The sequence below is a fragment of the Melopsittacus undulatus genome, chromosome 3 (genome assembly GCF_012275295.1).
Source record: "Melopsittacus undulatus isolate bMelUnd1 chromosome 3, bMelUnd1.mat.Z, whole genome shotgun sequence".
In the NCBI taxonomy this organism is placed as follows: domain Eukaryota; kingdom Metazoa; phylum Chordata; class Aves; order Psittaciformes; family Psittaculidae; genus Melopsittacus; species Melopsittacus undulatus.
In genome coordinates this window covers 64,698,262-64,725,032 of record NC_047529.1, presented here as the reverse complement: position 1 = coordinate 64,725,032, position 26,771 = coordinate 64,698,262, and the positions used below count along the sequence as shown (strand labels likewise).

Here is a 26,771-nt window from a genome sequence, read left to right as displayed (position 1 = left end):
ACTTTGAAAAATATTTAAATATGTGGGTATAATTTTCCCACTGCTTTAATATGGTCTTCCTATAGGCAGGTAGAGTTATTTTTAAAGGTTTATTCTTAAAGAAGTCTTATGAAAATTGTACCTTAGTATATATTTCCTGGGTGCCTGAAGGCACAAAGCACAATTACACATAAACTACTTTGAAATATCTGCTGATTTTCTATATGTGTAGACAATATGATCATCAATTATTGTGGAATAGATAGAAATGGAAAACTGAAAAAAGGTCAATTTTATTACAGTCTTTTTGAAACTGAGGAAATTAATTAATAAAACCATTGGGATGGGTTACAGATAAGTTTTCCAGATACTTGAAATTATGCAAAAAGAATTATTTTTATTGATTTATTGGACACAACAGAAATATTATATGAACTACTGTCTACATATTATGCTATGAGATATTTATGATGTTTATATATACCTAAAATAGGAGCTTTCTGAAGCACTTGTTTGTGCGGGGCATATATCTTGAAAATATCGTATATTTTGTCCCATTGTAGGGGCCTGCAAAGGGGAAAACAATTTCTCTATACTGTGTGCTGAAGAGGTAGAAAGACCTGAATAACCTGGTTCTTAGTGGTATATGTTTTTTTGTTGTATGTGTCATCAAAAGGAAAATGTGATGAGCTATAGAAACTTTTAATAGGCAATGACAGGTTTTAAATGTTCTCATAAATGGAAATTGCTTGCTACAAAATTAAGATTTCTTCTTTATTTGTACTCGTACACAATAAAAAAAAAAACTTCTGTTTTAATTATAACTTGTGTCAGCATGAAAAACTCAGAAAAAATTGTCTATTGAGTGGAAAATTCTGCTCAGCTGTTACCTTCCAAAAGCAAGTATTGTGCTTTTGAGAGGCAAGTCTATTTAAAATACTTTTTGCTGCTGCTACTTGTATCATAGGAGAAAGAATTTTTATGCCGAATATCAGATCTACAAGATGAACTGAGACACCGAGACCATCATATAGCTGAACTGGACAAAGAGATTCTGCATCTTCATGAAAATATAAGTGCATTGACCAAGGAGTTAGAGTTTAAAGGGAAAGAAGTTCTCAGAATACGCAGTGAATCCAACCAACAGATCAGGTGTGAATTTTTCCACTCTGAACAAAAATGTGCATTATTTCATGTACTGTTTTACTTACGAGATTTTACCATTTTCAGCTTTTAATTTATCCTCTTAATCAAGTGATGTTATAGATCATGTAGGCATCTTTAGAAAATGCTATGTCCATTACTAGTAAAGCTAGTGAATATTACCATACAGTGATACATTTTGGCATATTTTAGCAACAGTGTTGGGTTTTGCTTTTTGGTTTTATTTTGGTTTTGTTTAATTCATTGTTTCTTTATTTAAAAAAGCATTAAAGGAGATGCATTTTCCATGCAAAAAGTTAGAAGGTTGGAGGACACTAAGTAGTGGAGTTCCATGAATCAGTAAATCCTTCTGTGTTGTTTGATACTGTGTAAAAGCCGTTAGAAGCATGGCAGAAAATCATGATGAGCAAACAAGTCTGATTTTAGAATAACTCTCTTTTTAACAAAAAATAAATTAAACAGGATGCATGAGCAAGATTTAAGCAAGAAACATGAGAAAGAGCTGGATGTCTTGACAGCAGATCACATCAGAGAAAAACAAAGCATGCTGGCAGATTTTAATAAGACCCAAGAGCTGCTCAAGGAAATTAATTCAGCTTTACAATTTTCGTAAGTTTTGTTGCATTAAAAAAATTGTGTGTAGCTGTGTTTGAGTGAATAATTCATTCTGGTGTCCTTAAATTTCTGAAGGTATTGCAGAGATGCAGATGTACAAAAATCTCAGTCAAGCGTGGGGCCTAATCTTGCATTCTTTAGGCAACACAATTTTATAAGCTTTAGGAGAATTTAGTAAGTTACACTGTTAGGGATTTGAGACCAAAAAACTGCAAGTAGGAAGGATATTAAATCTGTGCAGTTCTTAAGAAATCGGAGAAAACATTATTTCAAGTGCTTTTTCTCAAGCTTTAGTACATCGTTCTTGAGAACACAAGAGTTTCTTCAACAAGTTTATGAGCAATATTTGCTATTAAGAAGTCTGATTAGAGCAGGAGTGATGTAAACATTTTCAGGTTTGCTAGCATAAGGAAAATTAGTGTCTGAAATGGATTACATGAGCATAATTATAACAGAATACTTAGAGTGTCTCTCAGTGAAAATGCCACCTGGGGGTTAGACCACCTCTGGGCAAAAATGATGTAGTAGCATGCCATCTAGCCAGTGTTTTCCTGTCTCCCACATCTTTACCTCTTGTCTGCGATGTACCATTTTTGGTCAGGGTTTCTGGCTGAGGTTCCATAGCACATTGAAGGCTTCCTGACACAAAGTTGTCACTGAAGGATTCCTATTTGCAGTACAAAAGATTTATGGCAGAGAAAATAATTGGTCCTAAATATACAATAGAAATCTTTTACAGTTAAATATCAATTTTAAATGCACAGTAAAGCCCAAACGGATCTAATTCTTTCTTGATAATGAACACTCAGAAATTGTCTTCAGATAAGATGGGTATAAAATTCTAGTTCTTACTCCCTTGTAATCATCCAGATGCACACTCTGGTGCCCTGATAAATGGGATAACTTGCCTTAAGCACACCTCCTTACTGCTGCATTCATCTTGTACAAGAAACATACTTGCAGGCTGCCAGCAGAACTATGTTTTGAAACTGTTTACCCCAACTTTTTCTCCCATGAAGTTGTTTGGTTTTCAGTGCCCTGAATTTTTCTGAATTTAGTTATTTTTCCCAACTCCTGGTTCTTGCTCAACTTAGGGCTATGAGGGAAGCAGCCACTGGCCTGAAGAGAGCAAATGTTACACCCTGCCTTTCACTGTGTTCTCTCTCTCTACTTAAACTAAAGCAGGGTTCTGCCAAAACAGGAAACTGTGTTAAAAAAACCTCACAAAGTAGTTTTATGCAGCCATTCCTTAAGTAACTGTTTCCCCAGGTTCAGCCTTACCTAAAGCATGGCCTTGTGAACATTTATTAAGTGGAAAATGTGTCTTGAGAGTGGGTATCATTAGTCAGGCTCTACAGCCAGAGTCTTGAAATTACATATTATCTCTTTGAAATATTAAAACCCCACAATTCTCTGAAATATCTGAAAATAAGATGACAGCTGTGTGTAACCATGCACTATACTCTGGGGATCTGTGTACAATAGCTTAAGCCAGCAGAAAATGTATACACAAAATTAACCCAGCTGAGCATATTTCTGTTCTGCTGACTCAAATGCCTTTTCTGCAAATAAAGCCATGTTGTTCACGTTCATGTTTTATGTAAATACATTATATAATCTACTCAGGTTACATACAGGTTACTTGAAGATTATAAATGTAATTTAATGTGAACTGGATTTTCAGATGCAATTCAGTAAAAATCACATAGCTGCTTCTGAAGGGAAAACATTTACCTGAAGTAAGAAAATACATCTGCTTCTGAGTGTCTGGTGGAATTAAGTTTGAGCTGACACCTTAAATTCATAGATTTTTTTGAGAGTTTGGGAATTTTTTTTTTTATAATTTCTTTTTTTCATTGTATTTGTTAAATTTCCTGAATCTATTCTGAAACTTGTTTCACAAATGCACGCAAGAGCTGAATATGTGAGAAAAGTTTTTTAGTAGTTTTCTTTTGAACATTGTTCAGCATCATGAGCATTACATTTATGTTTTAAGGAGACACAATCATTTTAAATCGTCCTGTTCTCAGAAGTTGTTCTTCCAGAAGAAACAAGGGTATTTATGCAGTTACTTGTACAATTCCTCTCTCAGTTGGCTTATTTCACTTCTCTCCTTTAATGCTTTTCCACCAGGCATTTAAAATTTCCTCATATTTTTTTCAAATGTTATCAATTGTTACATTTCTCTTAATCCAAATGTCCCAATATCCAAGTGTTACTGCTTTTCTTTTGCTCATTCCTTTATTTCATCTCTAGTGTACTAAGTTGCTTTTGTGGAGAGGAATTATTTACCTATTAGTCTTCACTGTACTTGGATATCTTTGCTCCAGTACTTTGCACATGAACTGAGGAAGACTGTGCCAGCCTTGGCTGTCTATCCAGTTTCCCCAGTCTCACAAGCATGCATTAAGAATAGTCATCTATTACAAAATATATATACTGTTTGTTTTCTTCATCAAGAAAGCAAATGGACACCTTTCAAGATTTTTGTCAATATTAAATATAAGACAATGTAGTCCCTATATTTTACATAAGAATCCATCTTAGCTATGTTACCTGTAATTCTCCTGTCTATATGATGGTATTGAGCACCTAATTTTCAGTCTGACTTCCAAGAGGTCTTTTTTCAAACCTATAATACTGCATGACCAAGAAGAATGTAAAGTGTTTAGACTTTTGCCCAGGTTATTAGTTACTTGAGCAAAAGTTATGGTTAGTGTTGAATTCAGTTTTTTTTAATAACTAGCTAAAGCTGAATGATAACATAGAAATTTATTTACTTCAAGGTTATAAGAAAACCATCTTCTGTTTTTACTCCCTGAACAATTTTGTACTAATCAAAGATGTGACTATTCATTCATCATTTTACACTGGATCAGGCTAAAGGGGGTATTCTTCTCTCCTATAAAGTTTAGAAGAAATGGAAGAAAAATATAAAAACAGAGAATCAAGACCAGAAGACTTGCAGCTTATCTCAGAACTGAAAGACCTAATTGCAGAGCGGGACCAACTCATAAAGAAATTGATTGTAAGATTTTTGTGCTCTCTTGGTTTAATATCTCAACATAGACAAAAGTTAATCTAATTCAAAGTGTTTAAAATGTATTTAAAGAACCAGCCCTGCTAGCATGTTATTCATGTTCTTTATCATGTGACTCCTATGGTTCTAATCACTCATAATGGTTAAACTAATTAGATAGCTATAGGTTTACACAGTCAAGCATAATATCTTGTTACAAAAACTTATTTCGGTATGACCTTGATCAGATGTCTCACATCTCCTATCCTGGATTAAGCCAGCCATGTAAGCCATATAAGAAATAGCTTCTTCTATGAGGTTTCTAAGCTTCCCAAATTCAGAGCACAACACAACAATCATATGAATCTGATTAGATCCTGATTCCAAAGCAAGAAGGAATGAGGAAATCAGAATTAATTAGAGATCAGAAGTCAGCCATACTGAGTCTTTCCCAGTGCATAATCCATTAGGCTAAGCTCACTTTCAGGAGTGTAGATACTGCAGCAGAACTGCATAAATAGAAATTATTACATTATTGCATATAATAATGTATATAACATTAAGTATAAAATGAAAGTTTTAGAGTTACCAGTTTCTTTTAAAATGTAAACATAAATTTATTTAGGATCAGTTGTAGGCAGATTTGGCCACTAACATTGAAAATGCATAAAAAGAAGTTTCTATTTTTTCTTCTTTTTAGGAAGACAAAAAGTTCTATCAGCTGGAGCTAGTTAACAGGGAGACTAACTACAACAAAATGTTTAATGCAAGCCCTAATGTTGGTGTTATTAATCCATTGGTGAAGGTATGTTCCATGGACTTCATTGCTAAAGTGAAGAAAAAGAAATCTAAACTTAGGATATAGTAAAAGAAGAAATATAGGTGTGTGTGTCTGTGTGTAAACATATATCACTCTTAAAAGACATGTTCAAAACAAAGAACATAGTTTTTCATTTGTCTCTGTTTTTGTGTAGGTTCGTTTATTTTGTGTTGTTGAAAGATCCATTGATGTTGTTGCCCTGGCTTGCTAGACACCTGTAACATAAACCAGTTCCTTCTCACAAAACTGCAAAATCAAAATGAAAAAGTGACAGAAAGGCAAGAGAGGACTGGACTGTAGTGTATAGTGAAAAACAGTGATATCTGCAAACAATGGTAGATTCCTCATTTTTCTTGGCTATTTTGGAAATTGCAAGGGCAATTTCACTTTCCAGGTGGTGCTTGGGATGGAAAAGCATTAGAAAGGTAGAGGGAGAGGGGACACTGAAGGAAGAGAATAAAGGTGAAAAGGGGAAAGGGAAGAGTATGAGAAGGGCATGGAATGAGTCTGAATGGAGAAAGACACAGTAACTCTGGAGAACTGAAGTGACAGAACAGGTATGAACTCTGGGGACAGCAGGAGATAGAAGTCAGTCTCTAGCCTTCTCAGTTACTGTTAACATCTATACAAGTACGAACACTTCAGCAGAAGCATTTTCCAGTTCTCTCATCCTGCTGAGTAGCAGCCAGTGCAGGCATAGTGCCTCCCTGTCACTTCAAAAGCCAGCATCATTTCTCCATGAGGAACGGGAATAGACTGCAGTAGAGTACCCTAATTTTATGTCTTTTCACCACTTCAGGAGTAAGATTGAGTCCTCTGACATTTCCTTCCTCCTTGTGATAACCCATAGGTTGTTTCACCTGCATGGAAAGGGAAGAGATTTGTCCCAGCTGTAGAGGCAGAAGAACTCAGGAAGGTTCTGAAGCAAAGGGTAACTCAAGGGGCACAACACGAGCAGCTCAGATGCCCGAGAGCTCCAGTGATCAAGGTCCAGGCTCTGTTATCTGAGATCAGGCTGCAATTTAGCTTAAACCTCATTGTAGTTTCACATCAGATGAGTGTACTTCCCACTTCTGCACAAACTCTGATGCAAATTGTCAATATTCTGCTGTGCTTTTCAGGAGCCCAGCATCTCTCACAAGCTTATATGCGGCTGCCTGACTTTTATGCATAACTGCATAAAAGATCTTAGCTTGGGCCCAGTAGAGACAATACCAGGATGGTTGGATACAATTTGAATGCTTTGTTTTTATGTGATAAAGGTTGCTGGAAAATTCTGAAAGTTTGTCTGAACCACTCATTTATAAAGATGTGAAATGTAACCATCAAGTATATACACCTGTGTTTTATGTGAAATCTGAAGCAATTGGGAAAAGTACATCATCAGATTTCCATGGTGATATTTCATATATTTTTATGATATGCTTCCATCACTTAAAACTGTTTGGACTTTAAAACTGTCTTGTATGCCAGAACATTTTAATCTCTCATTTCATGAGTTGTGGACTATGTTACTTTATTTTGTCAAAGCACATACTGTGTTATTGGAGAATGAATTACAAAGAAACTGAAAAACTCATTCTCTTTTTTGTGATGAAAAGACAGAATATGAGTTACTACAGCCTTTGCATATTAATGCAAAATTACACCCATTGCAGTATCCATTATGGCTTCTGTAATTTGTGCAATGGATCTGTTTAGTATTACATTGTTACATCTGAAGTTTCTTAATACTTTGCATGAATTTCATGGAATTATACACACGATTTTGTCTCTCCAGATTTGACTGCTTCAGAAGCATAGATTGTTTTACAGAGAATAAGATAGAAACTGCACGGTTTTTCTAAGCACTTATGTGGCTAATACACATTTTCCAAAAATGAGTCGCCTGTGAAGCAGAGAGATTTAACTACAGTGTGTTTAACACACCATGTTCATTACAGTATATATTACCTTGAGGATGCAAAAAGATGTTTTTACATAGTTGGTTACTTTTACCAAATAATTTTTTTCCACCATAATGTTATTTCTTGCTTCTTCAGCTCCTACAGAAGTGAAGTGTATTGGGCAGTCTTAGTTTAACCCTTAGTTTGACGATCTTTCACTGTAATGCTTAAAAGACTTTTTTTCTATTATAGCTTTCTCTTAAATCCACAAGCGTGGCTCCAATTAGTAGCATTCACATCTGCGAACCCCAGAAAGGTCAAGCAATGAAACCAAAGCTAGAAGAGAGAGCTAGAGAAGTATAAACAACAGGACTCATGTCTGCCTCTGTTTGAACTCATGCCCACCCTTGAATAGAGCAGCTCTCCTGTTTCAAGTGGAATTGTGCTGAAAAATGCTCTAGCAAAACAACATGAGATTCCACTTATTTTTTACCTTAGTTCAAATTCGTGTAGCCCTTGAGAGGTTTTTTTCCAAGTTGTTTTGTTAGGGTTACATATATGTAATTGAATTAAAGTATTTATTATATATTCAAATAATGCATAATTCAGGAGAACAAGTGAATCCATTAATTCAAAAATCCTATTTTTGGAAATAAGGTTTTTAAAATATAAATATTTTATTGTGGAAGTGGAATATTTTATAGAAGGCAGAAAGTACACATGGTATCCTGTAACACAGCTATTTTTAAAAAGCTATCAAATTCTTTGAAGCATCCTTCTACATTGGAATGTCTAGAAAAGCAGAGAGAGTAAACACTGATTCCTTTGTATGGTGTGTTATGGAGAGTGAAATAGTGATATAAAATCAAATTATTCAGTATTTGGGGTCGCTTGAGGTGCTGGCAGTAGAGTATGGAGTGTATCAAGAAAAGAGAAATGCTCAGTTGTGCCATCTGGTGCCTAGAAGTGGTAGCTGGATTAGCATTAGAGGACTGCTAAAAGGCCTTTTCCTTGTGCAAGAAAATTGACTCCTCCTGTACAGTGCTCTTTTTATCTATAGCAGTATTACTATAACATTTGCAACTATGAGGGATTAATTGCTGTAAAAGTGATGTAGCTGCTTTTCTAGCTTCCACATTCCAGTTACCAAAATGTGCCTCAGTGATGGGGTGAAACCTGTTGGAGAGATTCACTTTTTGTCTCATTGAAATTTGCTGCAATTACAGTTGACAGCAGACCTGTGTCACTGATACCGAGAAATGATTCAAGTACAAATGAAAAATTGAGCAGATTAGTTGACAATTTAGTGAAAAACTTCCTATCTCCAATGTCTTAAACAGAGCAAAATATTACATTGGAAGATCTCATAAAATATACAGATTAATTATTAAACTTAAGTCTTAATAACTTAATCGTCTTGATCAGAAATTTGATTTTTCTGCAAAAATTCGTGGTGTTCAGGTCTGGTCAAAGCAAACAGTAAAACTACGATTGAAAAAAAAAGAGCCTGATCCATCCCTATTGCTCTCCTTCATAAAAACCCCAAACCCAGCCATCAGGTAAAACTTTTACATTTGCAAATGTCCTCATCTGTCCTGGTGCCAGATGCCTTCCTTATATTTGTTATTTTTAATGCAGCAAAAGAAGAAGAATGATAAATCAGCAAACAGGTTTGTGAGTGTCCCCAATCTAAGTGCTCTGGAATCTAGCGGAGTGGTGGGCAATGGACATCCTAACCGCCTGGAGCCCATTCCTAACTCACCCATCCACGATATTGAGTTCAACAGCAGCAAACCACTACCACAGCCAGTGCCACCCAAAGAGTCCAAGACGTTTTTGAGGTGAGCACTGCCTCACCAGTCTTTTTTTTTAATTCTTTTTGGTTTTGCTTATCTCAGGAAAATTTTGCATTGCCGTTGAGCTGAACCTCACTTGCTTTCTGAACCTTTCAGAGGTATACCTACTCTGACAGCATTTTTAATTTTTACATTGCATTTGTAACCTCTTTATAGTATTCCTTTTTATTGCAGACCTGATTGAAATGTGAAGTATTCTTTCACTTTTTCATAAGTCTTGAACTTTGAAAACCTCTTTAGAGCCTTTAACAGAATTCATGTGCTTCCAGTTGTTTACATATAGGAACAATTGTTTTAAATGTTTGTGTTACTTACTGATTGTCATTCAGGAATTGCACAGAATTTCTGTTACTCAGTATTATGTGATAATGGTTTTTATGTAAGAAAACTATTTTCTGTGCTACGTGAATGTTTTATGTTTTCCCTTTCCTCACCTAGATCAGATTGTTTCATAGGAGTTACCTTACTACAGCAACTTCTATTCTTGGGTGCTTAATGCTGAGACTGTAGCAATCAAAACCAGCATTAAGTCTCAAGTAATTCTCTCACAAAATAATATAGTGAGCTGAATAACTTAAAAATAGATTTTTGGATCCAGGATTTTAATCTTTTGGCTTTATGTGCTTGCATATTAGATGCACTGAAGTGCTGCACTCTTATTTAGTGGGTACTGAACTCTTACCTCCAAGTTGGCAACAAAGCAATGTGTAATTTCAGTTCCACATATGGTTATGTACTCTCTCCTTTGGTTTAATGTGAAAAGCCGCATGCCTCGCAACTATGTTAGTAAAAGGAAACAAATAATAGAATCTAAAACAGATAAGGGAAAGCAATTTATTTCAAGAAAACAGTCTTTAAAAGAAAACCAAACAAGTACTGCTGCTTGTTTTTTTTTTCCTGAGCATGTGATGTGCATGAGTGTGCTCAGATATCTCCTAGCATGCATGTGCATGGACTCATGGACTGTGATGCCAGTTTCCATTGCAAATAGTTTTGTGCTCTGTACTATCCAGTAATACAGTAGGAATTATTTTATTACTGATTTTTATTGATAAAGGAACTTAGCTGTGTAACTGAATTTAAATTATTCTTTCTTGCTCATTTTGTGAGACTTTTAAGTGTTCAGGGGGGAACCAAATCTTGTTTTGCAGTGCGGCAGTTTCTCTTTTCCTGGTATTTGAAACGTGTGCATGAACGACACAAGTGATATCTGTGATCAGTGTCAAGTATTAAAACTGTGTATTTCTGTTCAGTTGCCAACCAGTCTTTGTGAGCACATGTGTACAAATATGATGCTCGCATCATATTTCTGAAAATGAACTTTACCACAGGAAAAGGATGCTAAAAGAGGACTTTCTGCAGTCACGCTTTTCCAAGAAAACTCTTTTTATTCTTTCTGAAACCTACAGCTATTGATGAGATTTTAAATTGTTTTCCAAAACATTCATTGCCCACCCTGTTAATGTGGCTTCCAAACTGACTTGTCTGTGCTGCTGATGCTCTCCAATGGAGTGGATGATCACAGATTCTATAGGGAGATATTCAGTCATGTCCTGAGGCACACTGATATGTCCTCATGTCCTGAGGACACTGATCCATGGAAAAACAGACTGTGTTCTTTACTGCATATTCTGTGTGATTTGGGGTTTTTTTCTTCCAACATTTGTACTTTGTGTGTAGTTGTGGGATAATTGTGTTGTTTTTTTTTTCCTTTCTGTGACTCTAGCCCTCCTCAGACTGATGCTTCACCAGTGGCTTCACCAGATCCCCAGCGCCAGGAGTGGCTTGCCCGGTACTTCACGTTCTGAGAGACAATTTGTTTCTGTGGCACAGCGTGATGTGGACTGTTTATAAGAGCATGACCTTAAGTAAACCCCCATGTGAACAAGCTTTTCTGTAATTTGTCAAACACTGTGAATGAGAAAGTATTTGTCTTTCTGATTTGAAACTGCACTGTATTTCATGTTATATTTGTTGGAATCACTTGACATGGTACTATATAATGTGTGTAATTATAACTATTATTTTTATTTAAAATGGAAGAATCTTTAAACTTTGTAATTACTACATAATAAATTTTGGTAGAACAAACATAACGCTTTCCCCCTTTTTCCTATAAATGTGTTTTCTTTGATTTCAGGTAAGGCTTTTCCCCCCAAAAAATAACATAATTGCATGGTTACTAGAAATACAATTTAAATTGTTAAAGAAAAGTGTATCTCTCACTCTCTTCCCCAGTTTGGGCAGGATATGTTTAATGCATCCCATTTCCATTCTGTTACTTTGTAGCAGTTTAAAAACTGTCTCTTCTTAATACCTAAGAAGAATATGAAGTAAAGCCAAGGTAGCTGCTAGCTTTCAGAGCAGAGGGATTTTGAGGAGAGATGAAGACAGCCACAACGCAGAAGCTGTACATTGGGGTGGGGGTTGACTCCTTAATCTGCTGCTATGAGACTTTGCCATCTAGTTATAATCAAACATTTAATTGTTAAACTTAAGCAGAAACTGTTCCTACAAGTTATGTATTTCTTTTGTGATTAACAAAAACAAATGCCTGACATATTTAGAATACTGTACTAAGTATGTCTGTATAAACTGAAAATCTACATTTGGAGCAAATAGTCCTACTTTGGATAAAATTCATGTCTGAAATGATAGGGAAAAAAACCAAAACAAACCAAACAAAAAAACACCCAACTTTTCCCCATTTATACATACTACAGATACAGATCTTTTGTTAAAACTTAATTACCTTCCCTTGTCTATATTAAAGTTTTTTCTTCTTCTGAAATTGATATATGGCAATGTTTTTTTTCACCTACTGAGCATGATTCTCCAACCTACACCTTTTATGATGCCAGTTTTACTGAAGAAATGTGCTGCAGCATATAGAAAACTAGAACTTACTGTCTTTTTTTTATATAATTTTTTCATTCAAAGATTACCACAGAATAACTCACACTGGTAGTCTCAGGGAGAAAATGTCTCTTTGTTTTATGAATGTATTTTTAAGCTGAATCTCTTCATCTTTTAAAAGCAGGAAAAAATGTTCAAGTTATTTGAATAAGATTTTAGTTAGCATATACAAAGGTCTGAACTTTAATATTTCATCTGAAGCCCTAACTACATTCTTTTTTTGCTATATGCACAAAGGTAAATACCCAGATTAAGATACTTGTTAATTACAATAAGTTTTATATGTAGTATATGTATAAATGAAAAATTTGTATGTTTTCATATAAAGAATATAAGATCTTCTAAATGAACATTTTAAAACTTACTATTTTAAAACTTTATCTTCTAATTTAGCTTGAAAACGCCACTGAAAGCTGTACTCTGGAGATGCTGCCATGGATTAAAGATGTATACAACATAATTTCTGTAGCTGGTGGACTCAACTGGAGGTATATGCAACTTTTTAATTTTAGAAGAAAGCCATATTGGGCAAAATGTCAGATTGCTTGGCTGTTACCCAAAATAAAATACACTAGCTCGTTTTGTTATAATGTTCTGAAGTGAGTGTTGTGTATTTTTTCTTGCACGCTTTGCAAGGGCTCAGCCTTTTTCTCTCATCCTCCACGTCATTTGTACATTTTTACATACAGGATTAATAACAGTAATGTGAAGATGATAATATCTGCATTTACTTATTCCATAAAAGGTATGCTCCTTGGTTTTTTACTAGTAAGTGCTTGCCTTTTGGAAGCGACTCAGTCACTGTGTCTGCTACAGTTAGCAGCTGTTCCATTACTGAATCAGGCTTTAAAAACCAGCCAAACAAAGGGAGTCCCAAACCAACCAGAAGTAACTAGGAAAAAAAACTTGATTTTCTCACAAATGTTACAGAGAACTCCATAAAATGTATTCCTAAAAAAAAAAAAAAAGTTAATATCTGGCATTTGGGATTAACACAGGAGTTGGCATTACCGTGTGAATGCTCCATCCCTGGCAGTGTTCAAGGCCAGGTTGGATGAAGCCTTGGGTGATATGGTTTAGTGTGAGGTATCCCTGCCCATGGCAGGGGGGTTGGAACTAGATGATCTTAAGGTCCTTTCCAACCCTAATTATTCTATGATTCTATGATTATTTGCAATGGTGGGAAAATCTTTTGACTCTCAGGCGCTCCCTCTCTGCACTCTGACACATTAAAACTCATTATCAGCACTTGAAGTAACTAATTCCTTTGACCCTTTCTATTTATTCAGAAAAAAAACAATAAAAGGTCAAAGAGCAAATAAAGAAAAAATATTTGAACCTCTACTGTGTTTTCCTGTGGAAGAAGGAAGTAACAGGCTATACACAATACAGGGCAGAGAAACAGGTTGCCCAGAGAAGCTGTGGCTGCCCCATCCCTGGCTGAGCTCAAGGTGAGGCTGGATGGGGCTTTGAACAGCCTGGTCTAGTGGAAGGTGTTCGTGCCCAGGGCAGGGGGGTTGGAACCAGGTGATTTTTAAGATCAGTTCCAACCCAAACCAGCCTGTGATCCTATGAAAATGCAGAAGAATCCTTCATTTCAGAAGAACAGCATTGTACTAATCAGCCTGTACTTCAGCATATGTGTACTATATTTACCCGAGGCTGAAGGGAAAATAGTAGTCCTATGAGAAGTACTGGCAATAAATTACACGGGTCAATATTATGGAATTTTTAGCATTCTGATTTAGTCTAAATAATTTTTCACTTTGCTTTTCTCATGATCTGTTATTTTGGAAGAATAAACTTGGATTATTTTCTAATTGGTTTGAGTAGTTCTACATTTAAAATATCTAAATTAAATGTCTTAGATTTGTAAACTTTGATTATTTTAGAGTAAGAATACAGATGTATTATAAAACTGAAGTAAATAGAATAGGGTTTTTTTTTTTAGGATATTCTTATCACCTTTTCTTACTAAATGTTTCTATAATGCTACAAGAATTTTGTTTTCATTCCTAAATCAGATTATATTTTTTTTTACTCTTGATGTAGGTGGTCTCTGGACTTTATTGCTTTTTGAGACTAGAAAACTCTTTCTAACAAAGGACCTTTTTGATGAGTTGTACTTCAAAACTGAAAGCAGCAGGTTCTTAGGGAAAAAAATGCTTCCGTTCCTGTAACTGAATATGGAGGGATTTTGAGCAACAGCCCGTGTTGCAGCACTTGCCTTTCTGGTGTGGCAGCTGAAGAAAATGGGGGTTCTTTTCTATAAATTGTTAACAAATACACTGTCTCACTAACCACAGCTAGAAAATCACAAGGGTAATTTTGGACTAATGATCATTCACTTTTTTTCAAGTTTTAGTCTTACTCTGATACTCTATTTAAAAACTGTAGGACATCAGGAATTTCTAATGAGTATAAGGAGACTTCACTCTTAATATTAGAAGCCAGACCTGATCATGATGTCAGAGCAACCCCCTGCTTGTTTAAAGTGTAAGTTATATGTGAATTTTGTTACATGATGCCAGTGCTATCTACAGGTAAACATCACTATATCTGCGTTGAGAAAATGAGACCCCAACTTTTCTCCTCTGTTGTAATTTACTTCCTTTAGAAAGAGAATGGCTGAGTCACATCACTTAATAGTGGTCTTCAACCTCTTCGGCAGTCAACAGGCAGCTGCATCAGACTGCTTCTCTCGATTGCATGAAGACTTCAGAGCAGCAACAAATTAAGTGCCTTGGTTGCTACATGTAGGTGTGAGGAACCCAGCTTGGAATTTTATTTTTATTATTTTTATTAACCAACATTTGCAAAAATATATCAGCTTTGAAAGATCATAGAATCAAAGAATAGTTAGGGTTGGAAAGGACCTTAAGATCATCTAGTTCTAACCCCCCTGCCATGGGCAGGGACACCTCACACTAAACCATATCACCCAAGTCTTCATCCAACCTGGCCTTGAACACTGCCAGGGACGGAGCATTCACAACCTCCCTGGCAACCCATTCCAGTACCTCACCACCTTCACAGTAAAGAATTTCTTCCTTAGATCCAGTCTAAACCTCTGCTGTTTAAGTTTCAACCCGTTACCCCTTGTCCTGTCACTACAGTCCCTAATGAATAGTCCCTCCCCAGCATCCCTGTAGGCCCCCTTCAGATACTGGAAGGCTGCTATGAGGTCTCCATGCAGCCTTCTCTTCTCCAGGCTGAACAGCCCCAACTTTCTCAGCCTGTCTTCATATGGGAGATGCTCCAGTCTCCTGATCATCCTTGTGGCCCTCCTCTGGACTTGTTCTAACAGTACCATGTCCTTTTTATGTTGAGAACACCAGAACTGCACACAATACTCCAAGTGAGGTCTCACAAGAGCAGAGTAGAGGGGCAGGATCACCTCCTTTGACCTGCTGGTCACGCTCCTTTTGATGCAGCCCACAATACAGTTGGCTTTCTGGGCTGTGAGTGCACACTGCAGCTGGCTCATGTTCATTTTCTCATTGACCGACACTCCCAAGTCCTTCTCTGCAGGGCTGCTCTGAATTTCCTTTTTGCCCAACCTGTAGCTGTGCCTGGGATTGCTCCGACCCAGGTGTAGGACCTTGCACTTGGCATGGTTAAACTTAATGAGGTTGGCACCAGCCCACCTCACAAGTGTGTCAGGGTCCCTCTGGATGGCATTCCTTCCCTCCAGCGTATCAACCGAACCACACAGCTTGGTGTCATCAGCAAACTTGCTGAGGGCGCACTCAATCCCACTGTCCATGTCAGCGACAAAGATGTTGAACAGGACTGGTCCCAACACTGATCCCTGAGGGACACCACTCATTACTGGTCTCCAGCCAGACATTGAGCCATTGACCACAACTCTTTACGTGCACCCATCCAGCCAGTTCTTTATCTGAGTGGTCCATCTGTCAAATTGATGTCTCTCCAATTTAGAGACAAGGATGTCATGTGGGACAGTGTCAAATGCTTTGCACAAGTCGAGGTAGATGACGTTAACTGCTGCATCCCGTCCATCACTTTTGTAGCCCTATCATAGAAAGCCACCAAATTGGTCAGGCAGGATTTCCCCTTAGTGAAGCCATGCTGTCTGTCACCAAGCACCTTGTTGTTTTTCATGTGCCCTAGCATGCCTTCCAGGTGAATCTGCTCCCAGATTTTGCCAGGCACAGAGGTGAGACTGACTGGTCTGTAATTCCCCGGGTCATCCATTTTCCCCTTCTTGAAAATGGGGGTTATATTTCCCTTTTTCCAGTCATCAGGAACTTCACCTGACTGCCATGATTTTTCAAATATGATGGCCAGTGGCTTTGCAACTTCATTTGCCAGCTCCTTCTGGACCTGCGGATGGATTTCATCAGGTCCCATTTACTTGTATACGTTCAGGTTCTTAAGATGGTCTCGAACCAGATCCTCTTGTATAGTGGGCCCAAGGTCTAGATTTTCACAACTGACTTTCCTTACAGGAGCTGCGTTGCTTTTTTCCTGGTATGTTCAATGTAGTCCAGTAATGTTACTATTCTTCATAGGCAAATGCTAAACCCTTTTTTCACTAAAATGAAGCCAAATCTCTAATTCATAGTACTGTTCCTCAGCCGATTTTGGGTGTTGGACATTGTATCAGTTTTACTTTGTATACATTCCTTGGCAAAAAGCTTTAAATGGAAGTATGACTTATTTCCATGTACAGTTACATAGAGAAAACAGCTTGCAGTCCTAAAACTAATCTACTTTGCAGTGCATTTTGGTCATATAAACATACATCCATTTCTTTACATATGTTACAGTAACTGGAAGTACCTGTGGGATCCCGTAACAAAACCAGGCAGCCAAACTGAACCAGAACTTTTCAGTGTGACCACTGAACTCCATTTCTCTCAATGTACCATCCACCCTGACCACAGCATTAGCAGGCAGTTCTCATACTCTCCTAGGACTCTGCCAAGTGTATAAACTGGGGGAGTCACCCAGAAGGCCCACACCACTACTCGAGTCAGGCTGGGTATTGGTCAGAGGGTGGTGAGCAATTGCACTGTGCACCACTGTTGTTTGTGGGGCTATTTCCTGGTTTATACGTTTTATTTAATTTCCCTTTTCATTATTATTATTACTGGCAGCACAAGTAATATTATACCTTATTGTAATTATTAAACTGTTCTTACCTCAACCATGGGGTTTACTATTTTTCTGATTCTCCTCCACATCCCAGTGTGTGAGGGAATGTGAGTGACTCCTGTGGTATTTAGTTGCCAGCAGGTATTAAACCATGACAGAGGGCATTTGGTTATTCTCTGTGATATCACAACACTCAAATTGATATATGAATATATATATCAATTTGAATATATCAATATATATATGAATATATTATAATATATTCAAATATATTATAAGAGGTACTGAGAAAATACATGTAGTAATCCAGGAGACAGCTTACTTACACTGAACTCAGTGGGAGCAAAATTCACACATCCAGCACTTATTAGAAGAGCACAACATGCTGCAAAGTAAACAAAGCAAAAAGCAACAGGCATACTTCTGGAGCCACTGGAATCCAGCTTCACTTCATATGCCTGGAGCTCAATTTTGAAACAGAATTAATTATTTAAAAGGTAAAATATTTCACATAGTTAAGGCACATCACTGGGTTGTACTATATGCTCAGAGAAAACATACAGATATGAAGCTATTCAAAACAATACCACTTTAAATTCCAGACAAAAGCAGAAGCCTCCAGCAAACTCTATTTTCTGGCTACATTAGTAATAAAAATCCCCAAACTCCCCAAGACTTTCCTACGATATGCCCTCACGGAGAAGATGGAATTGACTGCTTTGTTAGGCAGCTCGCTCTAAAGAGGCCAAATTTAGATTTAATGGGATCTGTAAACTGCGCAGCAGTTGGTTACAGGAAGCATCAACAAACAGGAGCTTCAGATACCTTGGGCTTACCCAGCGACACAGCACCAGTCTTGCCCAACACCTTGCAATCCTGCCGTGTAGCACAAGGAGCAGGGTCCCTTTGTAACGGAGGACGGAGACAGAGACATTTCGGCAACACCATGCAGCACCACTGAAACAAGAATCTTCTGTTCGCGAGCAGCAGAGCACCCGAGACACCCCCGTCCCAACGGAGCACCCTACTCTACCCGCAGGGCGCAGCGCAGCTGGGCGGATAGTCAAGCCCACTGCCCTTCACCTCCTCCCGGGCGTCCGGCCCTCCGCGGCAGGCCGGCGGGACAGGCCGCCAAGGCACCGGAGGGAAGCGCCACTGCTTCCCCACGGTGCCCAGGCCCGGCCTCGCAGGCAGGCGGCTCCGCTGCCGCAGCTCCCTCCACTGCCCTGCTCGGTGACCGCCAGGCCCGGCCGTGAAGCTGTGCGGAGGGGGCGGGCAGCGAGCCTCTTCTACTGCGTGAGGGAGCTGCAACGGGAGCCCTGCTAGAGGAGCCACAGCGGCCCATGTTGCAGGTACTGAGCGAGCGCAGTACGGGCGCGGATCGCTGCCTACGTCGGCCTGGGACAGACGGTTCAAGCGCAGCCACATCCCGCGCTGCTCGGAGGCGGGCCGGGACACGCCTGGGGCAGCGCTCCGCAGGCGGGTGGGTGGGCGGGAGAGGCAGCGCAATGCCGGCTCGGCCCCACCTCCCGCGCAGCGCGGGACCTTGCCGTTCAAACCGTGCTGTGCTGGTGGCGGCTTGGGTGAGAGCGGGAGGCCTGGCTCCGCACTGCAGAGCTCCGCGCCTCCTACCGCTTGAGGCTGGGCGGGCTAAATGCTGCTGCGCCCCCGGATGTGCCTCCGGGAGAGAGGGGTGGCCGGGCGGTTTCACTTTCTGGCCTGAAAGAAGGGGAGAAACCGCCCGGTACCCCCCACCCTGCGCGCCGCAACGGCCGAGCTCGGGGATAGCGTCAGCGCCGACGGGACAGACTGAAGGTCTGACTGACGGTCTGACTGACTGACGGGGTCAGTCGGCGGGGCTGCGAGGGTGACTGACAGGCGGCGGGCGGAGCTGATTGGTTGGCTGGGACAGCCCGGGGCGGAGCGGTTGGTTGGCGGGAGCTGCCTGAGAGCGGCGGCGGCGGTGGTGGCGGCGCGTGGCGGCGCGCACCCGGCAGCAGGGCGTGAGCGGGCGGCAACGAGGGGCCGCGGCGCGCGCTCGCGGCAGTCCCAAGCTCGCGCCGGCCCCGCCCCGCTCTGGGCTTTTCCCGAGTGGGACGAAGGCAAGTTTCCCGTTGGGCACGTGACCTCACCGGGAACACCGGTGCCCACCGTTGTTTCACAGGCGCACCATGGTGCTGGGCGTGGATCAGGTGAACCTCATCGGTCAGGTGTTCGAGTCCTACGTGCTGGCGCACCACAGAGACGACATCCTGGGCATCCTGAGGGAGGCCGATGATGAGGCGCACTACCCTGTGGTCGTTGATGCCTTGACGCTCTTTGAGACCAACATGGAGGTCGGGGAGTATTTCAACGCCTTCCCCAGCGAGGTCCTTACGGTTTTCGACAGCGCGCTGCGCCGCGCAGCCCTGGCAGCACTGCAGGATGCTGCTGCGGGCTCTCCGCAGCTCAGCCTGAAGCAGAACCTCCACGCCAGGGTGTCCGGTGAGTGGCCATGACTGCCGAATGTCCATACTCCATAAGAAAGTATGGGGATGTCATGGGAAGGAGCAAGTTTCGTTCAAGGCCGGTCAGGAGGGGGCTTTGAGCAGCCTTGTCTAGTGGAAGGTGTCCCTGCACTTGTCAGAGTGATCAAGAACTAGCTAATCTTAAGGTCCCAATCAAAATCATTCTATGAGTCTATGATTCTGATGCTTGTGGTTTGGTAGGGAATGCATACCGTTTATTAAACAGAAAAGAACACACACAAACACACAAAGTTGTGCAGATCACCCTGGGAAAAATCTGTGGCCGTCCCCAGTGGCATGTGTGCAATGGCTGGTGTTGGATCAGTACTCATACCAAAGCCTATCCATGGTATAAGGACTCCTCAAATCAGTGGCTGGTCTCACATAATTTATCTTCTAGCCAGAAGGTCTAAAGGAAATAAAGTTTTAGTGAAAGATAAGTAGTTAATGGATCTTCCTGCAGGTTGACTTCTTTACTGTGTCACTTGTTCATAGCCCTTACTGGCGCCAGCCATCTCCTGGAAGAAGCAGGGTCTAAATTCAGAGCTGACAATTTCAGATGGAATTGTTGCAAGGCAAATTTTATGCTTAACTAATAGTTCTAAAATTACTTGTTATAAAATTGGAATGCACTGTTGAAACAATAGATCTTTATTAGAGGATTTTATCCTTTTTTTCCACTACAACTTGATATTCCATTATTATTTATTTTTAGGAAACCTTTAGTAGCTTTGAGGTATAGTAAGTGTGGGGTGCAGGTTCTGGGGTTAAAATGCCTGTTTTGCCTGTTGTGAGGTGGTACAGTGATGGCACTGGTGACCTTATCAATCACTTCTAGTTATAGCTTTTTGAAGCAATAGTCTGCAAAGCTAGGAGCTGGCAACTTGTGTTTCCTTCCTCTGCCCTGTGTGGGAGTGGTTGATGATCATTCAGTCTCTTGACAGCTTGAACTTGGATGAATCACAGTTGTTAAATAGGCCTGTGTTTCATTCAAGTAAGTTTATTAAAAATATTGCCATTAAAACACATCAGAAATTTAATCAGCCTGCATCTCTCATAGTTCTACCTTCTCCAGGGTTTTAGAGAAAGACTTGCTACCAATTCAAGTGTTAAAGCGCATACTCAAAACTGCTGAATATGTGATGTACAAGTATAGCTTCTTTGTTGTACTAGAAGTTGAAATGTTGGGCATCAACCTGTGCCTACAAAAGTAGGAGTGAATTAAACTTTCCCCCTAGTGTACTAGGATACATTTTCATCATTCAGGGCTTCAGCATGAAAACAGAGATATTTCTTTTCAAAGTATGATTAGTTCATAAGCTACCAAGAAGTATTAAAAGGGAGTACAAGAAGGGGAAGACAATCACTGCATGAGTAGTGGTGGTTTTAAGATTCTTGCTCCTGTTATCAACCTGCTACTGGAGCTGACCGTTCCTCCCAGAGTGATGTTTTGTCTGAATATTCCCTAATCTACTTCAGGCAAAATTAGCCATGTTTGTCGTGGTTTAAAACCAAACTACACACAGCGCGTTCACTCACTCCCCCCCTTGCTCCCCCGACTCCCAGAGAGTTAGGAAGGAGAATCCAAAGAATGTAACCCCCACGGGTTGAGATAAGCACAGTTTAATAACTAAGGTATAACACAAATCACTCCTGCTACTACTACTACAAATAATAATTATAAAGCCAATAACAAGCGAAGAGAATACAACACCTCACCAGCCACCGACCCATAACTCACCCCACCCTGCCCGACCGAACACTGACCGATACCTCCTCCATCCCCCCAGAGCTCCAGCCCTTCCAGGTCTCTCCCGGTTACATCCTGGGTATGGCGTGCTATGGTATGGAATACCTCATTGGCTAGCCTGGGTCAGGTGTCCTGTCTCTCCTTCCTCCCGGCCTCCCCTCCTCCCTGGCAGAGCATGAGGCTCAGAAAAGGCCTTGGACAAACCAAACATTTGAGCATTAACTCAAAACATGCTTGCTGTCAGCAACCGTTCTCAGCCCGAAAGTCAAAACACACACTGCACCAGCTACCAGGAAGGAGAAAAATGACTGCTACTGCTCAAACCAGGACAGTCAAATAGTTTTAAGAACTGATAAAAGCAAGTCTGACTAGTGATTGATGAAAGAAGTTAATCAGCAGATTCACACATTACTCCACCACTGAAGCAGAGGGAAACTGATAAAGAACAGAGGGTGGTTATGGTTGTGTGGTTCTGCTGGATCAAAGTGACATCTGTCTCTGTAGTTTGGTTTATGTTTCGTACCACTGGAAGGCCAGCTGCTGAAGAAACAAAAGCAATAAGATGAATGATCTGTAGGCTTTTTTTTTTTTTCTGCCCAGATTTTCCCATGCTACTGTTATCTTTTAAGTGGATGTTGGGTTCCGATTACCTTCAGGATTCTCATCTTGGAGTGCCACTTCTCACTCCCATGTCCAACAGGAATGAGGAGAAGGTGATGCGTGTTTCTCAGTGGGAGGAGCAGGCAACTACCTGGAGTGGGGCTGAGGGTGTCTGCGTGTCAGGCTTGGACTGAAGTGAGGAAAAGTGGTGTTTCTTGTAATAGGTATAAGAGTAGATTCTGAGCTTGCTCATGCTAATACAGACAGGGCACCTGAGAGTTCAAGGAAGGATTTGGGGAGTCTGACTATGCAGTGATTAATAATGGATGATTTCCCCATGTTTGCTAAAGAAAGTAAAAGAAGTTCTTTTAGTTGAAGTTCTTTGCCTGAGTTAGCATTGTAGAAATTTGACTGTATAATTTCTCCTTTCACTACAAATCTATTAAAAGATTTTTCCTTACCATTAGCCTGAGCACTGCTGTGTCTGTTACTGATGGCCAAGCTGCTTCTAATAGTTGTTGTTATTAATACAGTAAAGCTAATGCAAAGAGGCACATACTCAGTTAAAGAATTTGTCAGTCTAATATGATCAGAATGAAGGCTCTTTGTTTCCCGCCCAGACTCTGGTCTCTTCGGTAGTCACAGAGGTGATGTAACCTATGTCCTGACAACAGTGCTGCAGCTCTCTCTAGTGTGAGATGTGTTGTATTTTGCAAGGTTGTTGCGCTGCACCAGTACTGAGCTAAGAAAAAAAGATACCAAAAATGGTTGGAAAAATAATGGATTTTGTCTCCTTTTTTTTTTTTTTCCTGAATGAAAACCTGTGGGAGAAAAAGAAATGTCAGCAGGTTTGGTAAAATATGTAACCATATTTGTCACAATCAACCAGAAAAATCTGTTTGCAGTTCTACATAATACCTTATTTCTTTTCCAGAATATTTCATTCCTTTCTACTTTTCTGTTTCCTTTTTTTACTTTATTCTTTTACCTTTTAAAATTAGCTGAATATTTCAAAATATTTTCTTTAAACAAAAGCAAAAGGTCAAACACTTGGTTTAAAAGAATCAAAATGAAATGTTTCAGCATGCCTGAAATCATACAGAAATAAAAGCATAGAATGGTTTGGGTTGGAAAGAACCTTAATATCATCTAGTTCCAACCCCCCTGCCTTGGCAGGGACACTTCACACTAAACCATGTCACCCAAGGCTCTGATCACTGCCAGGGATGGAGCATTCACAACTTCTTTGGGCAGCCTGTGCCAGTGCCTCACCACACTTATAAAACATTTGGTTTTGAAAACACTGAAATAATTACATGTGTTGTCCCTATTTTAGCAGCCGAGGCTACTGAGAAGATTTGACTTAAGTGCACAAATAGTTTTGGTCCCATTAGAAACATTATTTTGGAAGTAAAGCTAAGAAATTATTTTAAGAGCAGGCAGTATCTTTTTAAGTTTATAATCTTTAGTATCTTGTAGCTCATATACTAACTTATGAAGAGGCAATATTTTGATGCTATCCTGAGGTGTGCATTTCAGAGATCATTTATTTTCATAGAGACTTTGTAGGCTGTTGAGGTGGATGAACCTTCCTGAGGATTTCAGTTGCTGTGGTGGCCACACGGATGAATGCTGGAGTGGGATGGGTACACTACAGAGCTGACTGCTGGGGTGGAATTAAGGGAGAGCAAGTGGAAAGTGTTCTGTCACTGTTCATTTGATCATAAAGTGAATTTGCTTTTGTTGCATTCATAGCCTCTTTATATTCTTTTTATGCCATCTTCCTTGTGCTTGAGGTTTACTGGTATGCAGTGTCCCTTCCAACCCAAACCATTCTATGATTTAAGGTCAGATGCTCACAGACTAGGAATTTTAAATTTGCCTAGACCTGAGAATTCACATAAAATCAAGATTTACACTTGTTTAGCTGCAAAAATAACACTGAACCACAGTTAAGCACTGTAACTGAAATGTTGCAATTCAGATAAACCAGCTGCAGAATAAATATTTATCTAAATATCATTTAAATTAATTAATAGATCTGAGATTATCAGGATCTCTTTCCATGACTGGAAACTGTTCATGACTATTCAGCCCTTGGCAAGAGTAGGAGAGAAAATAGCAACATTTTCTGTTAATGCTCAGTGCCTGATGATTTTCACTAACTGAGGCCAGTGAATCAGATCTATTTTACAACAGATGAATTGTTGAATCACATTTATGAAACAGCAATAATAATGTCCACTGTTAATATGTCTGGCATTTTTTCTAGTCTTTCTGTTTAACTGCATTATAACTCCATGTTTTATAAGCGTAACCTTATGGTGCACTTATTTTTATTTAACAGGTTTGCCTGTTTGCCCAGAGCTGACTCGAGAGCACATTCCTAAAGCTAGGGATGTGGGTCACTTTTTGTCTGTTACTGGGACTGTTATACGTACCAGTTTGGTGAAAGTTTTGGAGTTTGAACGGAGTTATATCTGCAGTAAGTGCAAGCATGTGTTTGCTGTCAAGGCTGACTTTGAGCAGTACTACGCATTCTGTCGTCCATCAGCCTGTCTGAATGAAGAAGGCTGCAACTCAACCAAGTTCACCTGTCTCTCTGGAACAACCTCTTCTCCTACTTGCTGCAGAGACTATCAAGAAATCAAAATTCAGGAACAGGTAAAAAAAATGTGGGGGGAGGAAGAAGAAGGTATTAAGGTATAGGTGTGCCAAGTACAAAGAGAACTAATTCAGGAAGGCATTTGAGGGCTTAGTTTCCTGCTGAAATAAGGTAACTTGTTATTTTAGTGATACTGTTGGTGCTTATGTCAGAATTAAGTTTATCCCATTTCCACTGGTAAGTTTTACATGCTAAGACAAGTAGAAAATTTTTACAGGTTCTGTTGCTGTTTAAAGCAAACGCCTGAGAGAAGGCAGGCAGCCTGCTGGTCAGAGATCTCCAGTCAGAGAGTTAAAAATGTAGGCACATGTTAACTAGACTTGCATTGTTAGGTAACTCCATTCAATACTGCATGAAACACCCAGGGTCAGTGCTTAGATGAAATTTCCATGTCAAATCCTTACAACAGAAAGTGTGCATTGTTTCTCTAAGTGCATATAGTATATGATGCTGATGTTCAATGCTGCTTTTAAGGACTAAAACTAGCCCAGTGGTAGCCAAGGCCAGCTGTGGTGCAGTATGGTCAATACATGGTATCTGCAAATGTCTGTTCCCTTCAGCCAATACTGAGTTCAACAATTATTGAATATGTGAACCTTACAGAATTTACATTCATTTTTCTGAAGGTAGCCCTGGGTGAAAGTACAACTAAGCTGGAGGAGTAAGAAACAATTGTGCCTCTTTTTACAGTAGTGCATAAGTAAGATAAAACAGGCACATGAAAATCTACACTGTATGAATATTGAGAATAAACAGGGTATATTTCAGGCAATGTTTCTGGTTTTAATGTGCTCAGTAGCTCTTTCATAAACCTTTTCTAAGATATTTTCCGTTGTTTCAGGGTTTTAGTTTTATAGATTAAGAGGATAGTGGTGCCAATCTACATGCAATATATGTATGAGAACAGAAATGTATGAAATTCGAAATTAAGCTCTTAAAAGTTTAGAATAGCAAAAAAATAAGGGAATAAAACTCTTTCTAGTAAACAAACCCCATGTTACATATAATGTTCATATAATGATTTTTTCTAACATACTGTTTCTAGACCATTTCTTTTTTGGTTTTCTGTGTGACACACAGATCTCTATGATGGGAAGGATTTTCAGCAGTGTGGGCTTATTAAGCACAGTAAAGTTAAACCAGGAATGATTTTCACTTGTGTCTCCTATTGAGCTCTGCAAGTACCTGTGTATATGCCACCGGTACTGACAGCGATGTGAACTATTTGTGGCCATTTAGATAATATACAAGGGGGAAATATACCTTCCTAGGCATTAGGAAGTAAATAAATCTAGAATTCTAGCATGTATGACCATGTGCTGCAGCATGAAAAGGTACTTCTTATTGTTGTAATTGTGCAGTGGATATTCCAAAAACTATTGCAGCCTTTAAGTGTAAATGGAAGGATTGCTAGCTGGAAATAGACAGTGACAAGACTGTATAGATTTTGCCCTGGAGAAAAGAAAGAGAATTACAGGTCTTACTGGCACATTTGTCAATATACGTTTTTCTGGTTGTGTGTGATTTTCCTTTTCTGTTATTGATTTAATCCTTGACACCCAGGTGTAAACTTACATCTCAGCCTATCAAATTATGGTTAAGCACCAGAAAAATACATAGAATAATCTTTCAGCATATACTTCAGTGAAGGGTTATCTAACCCAAGGATGTGCTTCAGCACCCAAAGTAAACTTTGCATGTTGAACAGGTCCCTAAAACTATCTCAAATTATTAAAAAAAAGAAAAAGCAAAACTCAAACCCCCACCTCTTTCAAATGAGTTTGTTTAGTGAGCTTTCCTCAGCAAGATACTGAAATCACACAGCACCTCCCAGGTTTAAGCACCTTCAGCTAATTTAATACCCAGTCCTGTT

At 39.5% G+C, this 26,771-nt stretch overlaps 2 protein-coding genes across 5 annotated transcripts in view; both read left to right on the top strand.

Annotated features, from left to right (window-relative positions):
- FAM184A (family with sequence similarity 184 member A) overlaps window positions 1-11,404 on the top strand; it is a 38,442-nt gene extending 27,038 nt beyond the window's left edge. Inside the window, exons 12-17 of one of the 3 annotated variants that reach the window (XM_031054046.2) lie at window positions 947-1,131; window positions 1,606-1,752; window positions 4,669-4,786; window positions 5,478-5,582; window positions 9,122-9,324; window positions 11,066-11,404. In XM_031054046.2, the coding sequence (XP_030909906.2) occupies window positions 947-1,131; window positions 1,606-1,752; window positions 4,669-4,786; window positions 5,478-5,582; window positions 9,122-9,324; window positions 11,066-11,147 (840 nt within the window). In that variant the 3' untranslated portion in view covers window positions 11,148-11,404. The remainder of the gene's footprint in view (window positions 1-946; window positions 1,132-1,605; window positions 1,753-4,668; window positions 4,787-5,477; window positions 5,583-9,121; window positions 9,325-11,065) is intronic. The other 2 variants (XM_031054047.2, XM_031054048.2) reach the window with 2 other exon arrangements.
- Window positions 11,405-18,446: 7,042 nt separating this feature from the next.
- MCM9 (minichromosome maintenance 9 homologous recombination repair factor) overlaps window positions 18,447-26,771 on the top strand; it is a 47,269-nt gene continuing 38,944 nt past the window's right edge. The window contains exons 1-3 of one of the 2 annotated variants that reach the window (XM_034060511.1): window positions 18,447-18,728; window positions 19,541-19,860; window positions 24,581-24,897. In XM_034060511.1, the coding sequence (XP_033916402.1) occupies window positions 19,548-19,860; window positions 24,581-24,897 (630 nt within the window). In that variant the 5' untranslated portion in view covers window positions 18,447-18,728; window positions 19,541-19,547. Of the gene's footprint in view, window positions 18,729-19,052; window positions 19,192-19,540; window positions 19,861-24,580; window positions 24,898-26,771 lie in introns of those variants that run through there. The other variant, XM_034060510.1, reaches the window with a different exon arrangement.